This window comes from Wasmannia auropunctata, unplaced genomic scaffold, assembly GCF_000956235.1.
Source record: "Wasmannia auropunctata unplaced genomic scaffold, wasmannia.A_1.0 LD334798.1, whole genome shotgun sequence".
Taxonomy (NCBI): domain Eukaryota; kingdom Metazoa; phylum Arthropoda; class Insecta; order Hymenoptera; family Formicidae; genus Wasmannia; species Wasmannia auropunctata.
The window spans coordinates 23,653-32,106 of record NW_012028092.1 but is presented as its reverse complement, the minus strand read 5'-3'; the positions used below and the strand labels follow the sequence as shown (position 1 = coordinate 32,106).

The 8,454-nt window shown below is 30.7% G+C and overlaps 2 protein-coding genes across 3 annotated transcripts; one reads left to right on the top strand and one right to left on the bottom strand.

Moving 5' to 3' along the window:
- The first annotated feature begins 43 nt into the window (after nucleotides 1-43).
- LOC105458007 lies at nucleotides 44-3,076 on the top strand. Of its 2 annotated transcripts, none has more exons than XM_011703020.1 (6): nucleotides 44-301; nucleotides 607-737; nucleotides 807-1,602; nucleotides 1,680-2,335; nucleotides 2,624-2,738; nucleotides 2,823-3,076. In XM_011703020.1, exons 2-6 carry the CDS (start codon nucleotides 608-610, stop codon nucleotides 3,043-3,045), a joined length of 1,920 nt encoding a protein of 639 aa, XP_011701322.1. In that variant the 5' UTR covers nucleotides 44-301; nucleotide 607; the 3' UTR covers nucleotides 3,046-3,076. The 2 variants fall into 2 exon arrangements, with proteins under 2 accessions (XP_011701322.1, XP_011701323.1); XM_011703021.1 differs by having other exon boundaries at nucleotides 580-737.
- Nucleotides 3,077-5,877: 2,801 nt separating this feature from the next.
- On the bottom strand, nucleotides 5,878-7,290 carry LOC105458006 (putative deoxyribonuclease TATDN1). The gene has a single exon (XM_011703019.1). The coding sequence runs from the start codon at nucleotides 7,129-7,131 to the stop codon at nucleotides 6,217-6,219; it is 915 nt and encodes a 304-aa protein (XP_011701321.1). The 5' UTR covers nucleotides 7,132-7,290; the 3' UTR covers nucleotides 5,878-6,216.
- Nucleotides 7,291-8,454: the final 1,164 nt, after the last annotated feature.

Genomic DNA, 8,454 nt, shown 5'->3' with positions numbered 1-8,454 from the left:
CTTCTACTATAGCGCCGTTTGCGACTAAACAGTGCGTTAGACGGTTGACTGGTGATGTCATTTCCGATTACAAATTTCTTACCCCCACCACCGATATGCTCTCTCCAGTCCTCCATGGGCATCACCCACATTCACCACCATGAACGGCGCGCACTCTACATGTGTTGTATCCGAAGCATGTGTACTCAATTTAAAAATAACAGGAATATTATTATCTTGTTGACCCATTCTGTATTGTGTTTATAGCGTTACTAATATTGTTCATAATTTTCCAAAATACAAAATAAACATTTGTAACTGCGTAAGTACAAAGAACTTGATATTTGAAAGTTTCTAACCTTTCATATTTCATTAGATATTATGTGCCGGTTGTTATTTACAATTAGCGATTTACAATTATATTAATACAACAATGTATCTCAATTAATATTCCAAATATGTTTGCGTCAATAAAAAATTTACAAACGACTATTTCAAACATGTAAACCAAATGTTCCGTCGAAACATATCAGAACATCTAATATTGGTTGCCATTTGCTAATTAATATTGTTTAATCTTCAAAATAATTATTGTTACAGCATAATAATAGCTTTTTATATCAATAGAATGAACGGAACTCTAAAGAGATTTCTGCAATTGTATCCAATAGCGCGTAATTGGAGAGTTCTATCAAATTATTTGGTACCATTACAATCGATACAGAAAGTATCACGAGTTTATAGTACTAGCTTGACAGGTAATTGAATATTTTATATACATTTGCGGTATAAACATAATGTTTTAACAAAACATATGTGTTTCTTAGATCATACGCAGCTGGAAAATTGTATATCACCGATAGAAAAAAACTATGTATCTACTGATGTCAAGACATCATATAAATCTATGGAAATATTGGAGAAAGCAGCAAGAAATTATACAGATATGACTGCACATGATGCTATTGATGCAATATTTACATTATTTAGAGTTTCTAAAGATACAAGAGAGGATTTGCAAAATATCAAGCGGCATGTAGGCTTTTTACGTCTGTGGGAAGTGTTACACAGAAATATTAGACTTTTGAAAACTAGCGAGATTATTAGCAGTTTGAGAATGTTAGCATATTTCAAGATTTCAGATAACTGTGTTTTATCTCAGTTACTATTGCAAATGATTCGTGCAAACGTAAATGAGATGTCACTTGATGAAATAATCAGTATATTTATATTATTAAAGAAAATGGATAGTACACCATTGAAAGATGCTTTACTGATAGCTCTACCTGTTGTATTTGAGACACAACTATCCACAAAATTGGATTCAGATAACATTTTTATGCTGGCACGAGCATTAAGATTTATAAGTGAAAATAATATTAAAAATCCAGAAGTACAAAATATCTTACTCAAGTCATTAAAAAAACTTGAAAAGGATCTAAATGTACAAACAGCTCGATCCATCTTTTGTAGTTTATGTATTATCTCTTATTCGTCTCCAGCTTTTTTAGCCTTTGAATTGCTATTTAACGTTCAAAAGATTTTAATAAGTGATGCAAAACAATTGAGTGTTTCAGAGATAATAAAAGCGCTCAGTAAACTGGTACTTGTCACTTCAAGGAAGTATGTCACTTTTATAAGATTCTTATATTAATATTAATTGATATTGTAAAAGATAAAACATTAACAATATGTTGCAGCAAAGAATATGGATACAAATTCTATAATGAAGCACTGGTGGATGCTTTTGTCAATTCAGCATTATCCACAGATATTTCTTTTGAAGATTGTATCTATTTGCTGAAACTTTTAAATGAGCTGAACTACGCGCATATACCCTTGCTGGAGTATTTAGCAGCAAAATGCTTTGAGCAACCAAATCTGTTAAAAAATGCATCGTATTTCAGAATATTTATTTTCTTAGAAGGATTAATTAATGCCGATTACAAGCCAGTATTTTGGGATATTATACGAGATGCGATATTAGCGAATAAAATGGAGATCAAAGTTTACAACAGATCTATGATTAAATTTGCTCTGCATTTGATTGCATTGGATTGTTATAGCCCAAATTTAATCAGCAAAGTCTTTTCTCAAATTATAAAAACCAATGAACCAATGGAAGATATTTATGTGAGAGAACTGTTACTTTTATATCAGAGTGTTAAAACGCTGTATCCTATGTATAATGGACCATGGCCATCACACGATATACTTGAACATGCTATAAGCATACACAAAACATTGCTTAGTCCTATATTTTCGACATTTTCTTTAAAAACGGCATTAGAACTAGCATTAGGTGGTCCTCAATATGTTCATAATGACTTGAAGACAAAACTTGGACATTATATTGGTAAGTCATTAAAAAACAAAGTAGTTCCTCTCATTCTTACAAAAGAAAAAATATCTTTGTTTGCAAAAGTCAAAGATATTTACTTTTTAAATATTCAATTAGACAACAATTAAAGTAAATTAAACTAAAACATTATTTAATGTTAAATATTCAATTCAAGATGTTAATATAATTTAATAATTACCTTAATTATATCTTTAACAATTTATTATGCTCCATTAATTTTATTGTGGTTTTTTTCATCTGCGATTAACAATTTGAAATTTGTGTAAAATTTTATCATTTTAGATCACGTTGTTGTAATGAGGAAAGGTGGATATCCTGTTGCAATTAATACAGTTACATTAAATGAAACTAATACAACATATATTGAAGATATACAAACTCCAAGCGAAAGTCAGATGTAAGAACACATTCGGTTTATTCAATATACATATTATAGTTTATTTTTGTTTTACTTGTTACTAATGTGTATCTTGAATTTTAGGATACTTATTTTCAATTTACCTGACGCTGCATACGCTGTGAATTCTCAAAGATTAAAAAGTACATGGTCATTAAAAGTAAAATCCGTAGAAGCATTAATAAAAACCAGCGTAATTGCGATCAACTCTAATTCTTGGATGAAACTACCAGAGTATGAAAGACTTCCCTATCTAATGCGAGCTATAAAACTAAAGTGTGAAGACGACTCATTTTTAACGAAATAAAATAATATTTTGTAAACGATACAAAAGTTAGGATTGTCAGGCATATTCTGAATGATATATTTTGAATGATACAAACGTAACAAATGTATATTATTAATGTATGTACAGCTAAACAAACAATTGAAATATACATATAACAAAATTCCTTTAGTTTGTAAAAAAAATAAAGAATATAAGATAGTATGTAGATAAAACAATTTATACAAATCCAACTTTTTATTGTAGAATAAAAATTATATGACACGACATCTAATGAGAAACAATTACTTTACAATTATTGGCTGCTAAAATACAGTCGAATCTCGATAACTCGAACCTCTACAACTCGAAAATCTCTATAAGACGAAAATTTTGTTCATTTCCTTCCGCTCTCTACTGCAGAAAACCTCTATAAATAAAACCTACTCTCGAAATAAAACCTACCTACCTTAACTCGAATTATTTCAAATTTTTATTTCAAATATTTAAGATGTATTATTTTACCTCTGCAACTCGAATTTAAAGTAGCCAGATCTCTACAAGTCGAAGTTCATCTCTATAAGTCGAACTTCAATTGTCGCTGCCTCTATAATTCGAAGTTGTAGCTATGTGTAACCATGAGTATATTGCCTGGTATTTTGTTTTATGATTACATTTATTATATGTATGCAATAAATAATTCACTGTTAAATATTGTTTTCCCTTTAAAAGCCCATTATAATCGAAAAATGATAAACTCTTGTACGAAGTCTCCGTAAGTCGAATTTTCATATTTTAACCCTTTTTTACTCGAATTTCGATAAGTCGAAAACTCGATAACCCGAAGGGTTTTTCTCTTCCCTTGAGATTCGAATTATCGAAGTTTGATTATATATTTATTTTAATTGTATTTTTTTAGGATAAATTTGAACTGTAACATAAAAAACATCTCAAAATATAGAAAGGAACAATGTATTACAATGTGATTAGATAACTGGCAGAACTAGTTTCTAAAAATTTATTAAATGCTCTCTCTCTCTCTCTCTCTCTCTCTCTCCTTCTCTAAAATTATGATTGATGAGAAAAAGGATATGTTAGTTAAATAATACATCTATACAACAATTTATTCATATGAAAATATTTATATAATATATTAACAATGAAATATATAATACTGGATTCTATTCATCTTCATACCTATTTGTGCGCGCGCCCGTGTGTGTGTGTGTGTGTGTGTGTGTGTGTGTGTGTGTGTGTGTGTGTACAGGACGTCCAAAAAATCGCCCGCAATACTTCGGGAGGTGATTCGGGATTATAAGACTTATTTAAGATAGACTACGCGCCTCCATTGAAATTTAAAAATAATTTTAAAATAATTTGAAATTCTAAAAATAATATAATTGTATTTACAAATATCAAGAAATTGAAAAAAAGTTAAAAATTAAAAAAAGAATATAAAGAAGAGATGCCAAGCGGACTATGTCTCCACGTGGTGAATCCTGGATAAAAAAAATGAACTATTATGATTAATTATGATTGTTATACTTATGATTATAAAAAAATAATTACAATTTCTTTAACATAAAAAGTGATTATAACTCAGAAACGACTTATTTCCTATGTTACCTTTTTTAACTATTTTTGAGTCCCGAATCACCTGATCCCGAAGTATTGCGGGCGATTTTCTGCACACCTATATATTTATAGATACATATATATACGAGATGTGATAAAAAAATACGGTGAATGTTGAAATAAAAAAAACTTATTAAAGTATTAAATTAAATTAAGGTAAATTATAATTAATCCCCTTCAAAATACTCCCTCTCGCTTTAATACACTTATTCCATCATTCTTGCCACTTGCTGAAGTAGTACTGGAAGTCCTTTCATAAGTGACTTTAGTTGCACTGTCGCGACTGCTTCAATGTCTTGAATTGATTCAAAACGTTTATCCAGTTTACCTTTCAGTCATTTTGATTTTGAGGAAAAACCAGAAGTCGCACGGTGTCAAATCCGGTGGATGAGGATACATCGTAATGTTTTTATTTAATAGAAATTGCCGTATCAGAAATGAGACAGACCATTGGACATGATGGAAGATGAAACCATTTGCTCATTTCTCAGGTCTTTTTCTACGCACATTCTTTTGTTTCTTAAGCACTCTAAGCGAGATGGGAGTATTTTGAAGGGGATTAATTGTAATTTGTCTTTTAATGTTTAATAAGTTTCTTTTTATTTCAACATTCATATTTATCACAGTAGTACACACGACACGCGCGCACGCGTGCGTGTGTATATATATATATATATATGTATATATGTATATTATATAGTGTGTATGTGTGTTTACACAGGTATGGCTAGGATACAAATATTTGCGTTTGTTCAGTCCTTGAATTCTTACAATAATCAGTAAACTTTCATCAATTTCAATAGCCTACAAGCAGTCAACTATTAAATCAATTCCTTTTAATATAAAATATTATGCATGTAAAACTACCGTTTGGTTAAAAAAATATAAAGAAATTAGAGATGTGCGAACTCTTTGAATAGGAATCGAATTGAATCAAATCATTTCAATTGAGTCATAAGATTCGGATTTGAATCTCTATGATTCGAATCCAAACTATTCGAAAATTTTAAATCCAAGAGATTCGAATACAAATCACATTATATCGACAATTTGACCGTGTTATTAAAATTACTTTTATTTTGTATGATCTACTGAGGACGGTTTAATTATTGGATGGGGTACCTTTAATAATTGAGTTTTTGCTTAATTATTTCAGTTACTATCTGACATTAACAATAAGTAAAGTATATTTTAATTGATATTTAAATACGAGTATATATTCACAAAATAAATTTATATCACATAAGCAATATTATTTTTACGTCAAAATCTTTTATTATATATGTATTAAATACACAATCTAACAATTATATTGTTAGAAATGATGTTTTAACGATTCGATTCGGATAAAATTTAGTCGATTCGGTTTAATTCAGATTCGAAAGATATGATATGATATTCAATTCGATTCGACGTCGAAAAAACTTCAATTCGCATATCTCTAAAAGAAATATGTTATGTTCCAAAGTTGAAGCTTATGCTTATTTAAAAATCTAGATTAAAAAATCTAATTCAATTGTCATAGCACCTCCTACTAGCACCCATTATATGTATATCTCTGAGATCCAAGTATTATTATCATTGATTCAAACCAAATAATTTCAAAGCGTTAAAAGCGGTAGCCAGCGCGACTTGTTCCGGTGTGGTTCGCATAAATGCCGCTACCATTTCCACGATCGTTGGCAAGGCACAGGGCTCGTTACGTTGGAAGGTGCAGTAACGATGAAGAAACGTCATAGATCGTTCGGTTAGGGCATCCTTCACGTGTACGGGCAATTTGCTGGCTCTAGTATTTGGATACATAAACGGCGCATCGGTTTCCACTAGAATCTTATCTAACGGCGCTCGCCCTCCTTCCAATAATTGTCTCACTCCACTATCGGATTTATCTTTGCACAAATAGCCCGTGATGCCCAGATAAAAACCTTGATCCAAGTAAATCTGCGCCTCTTCCGCGGTGCCGATGAAGGAGTGAATCAAAATGGGCGGCAGACGGTTCTTATACTGGTCAAGAACCTCCAACACGTCCTTCTGCGCGCCTCTCTCGTGTATCACTAGTGGCTTATTTAATGAACAGGCTAGTTCTATTTGCTTGTGAAATACAGCGCGCTGCGCCTCTGGGGCTGAAAAGTCACGGCTGTAGTCTAAGCCGCATTCTCCGATTGCAACGCATTCCGGATTGCTGGCTATGCTTTCCAATTCGCGCAATGTGTTCGGCTCTTCCCAAGACTTTGCGTCGTGCGGGTGCACACCGGCAGTTGAGTAAAGTGTCCCGGGATATATTCTAGTCAACCTCAGCGCCTCTTTGCTGGAACGAATACTAGCACCGGTTACCATAATTTTCTGCACACCGGCATCCTTCGCCCTTTGTATCACACTATCCAAGTCCCGACTATACTTCTTATTTGTTAGATTGGCACCCACATCAACTATAATGTAATTTTCATAGCATTGAGTCATAGACGAGGGAACAGCTTTTTCCTCCTCAGCCATCCCTTTAGGCTTTTGCGGAACAGGCTTTTGCTGAAGCAGAAAAATAATAAACAAATATTAAACACGCGGTAGCGAAACTATTTTATCAACGTTACGCCGCGCAAGACAGATATGTCATCGCTTTATTACAAAATAAGAACACTGCTAGTGTCAGTGGCAATAAGGCGCGATAGACTATTTTTAGAAAGCGTACGCACGCTCTTAAGAAATGCAATTCACAAATATGAGCTACATATAAATTTCGTAAATGCGCCTCTGTTAACGTTTATCGTCATTTTAATAAACAAAAATGTATGTTTACACAGAAAGCCTAAAGGAGAAAAATATAAAAAAAGTGATTTTACGAGATATACATATGTATATAATATAGCGATGCATTATTATTGTATAAAAATCAGTATAAATATAATATCAATATAAATTCCAATATAAGTATGTACACATATGTATATTAACTCTACATATTTATTAAAAAATCAGTACATACATACATACATACATATATTGATTATTGCACACATTATACACATGAGACAATTATACAACAAATTATCGAGAACGTCAGATACCAGTGATCGAATTAAAGCTTACATAACAATTTAAACATTTAACTTGGGAATAGTCAGCTGATTCTTTTTTGTAAACGCCTGCTTTTTTACAATTAAAAATCATTATTATTAATTACATTTTGTATATTATTAATTCTACTTATCAGTATATTTGAGAAATCATTGTATATTATAGATTTACGCAATTCTAAAAAAAAGAAGAAATAATAAAAAAAATAGATATGGATTTTTAATCAATAACAATAATTATTATGTTATTGATTAAAAATCCATATCTATTTTTTTTATTATTTCTTCTTTTTTTTAGAATTGCGTAAATCTATAATATACATAATAATTTCTCAAATATACTGATAAGTATATCTCATTTTCTTGCTGATGAGATGTATAAATCATTCCAGATGATTTCCCAAACTAAAGAAAAGAATGAGTTGTGAAATCATAGAATAAAATCACTTATCTTTATGTTTCTTTTTCTCATTCTTTTGAAACATATTCAAACCATCTTTTCTTTTATTCGTTCTGTCATACGGTTGTCCACTCATTATCATCAATGTTTTTTTTAAATGAGTTTCTTCTGATTTTTAATTATGATTTAAAAATTCAGTTTTCTTATTCATAACTTTTGATAAAAATTAATAAATTTTAATTCCAAAAAATCAATTTACAGTACATTTCTGAAGGGAGTAAAGAAATTATAAAAAATTAGATTGATTATATTTTTCAAGGCAAACATAAAGGTAAATAAAGATCA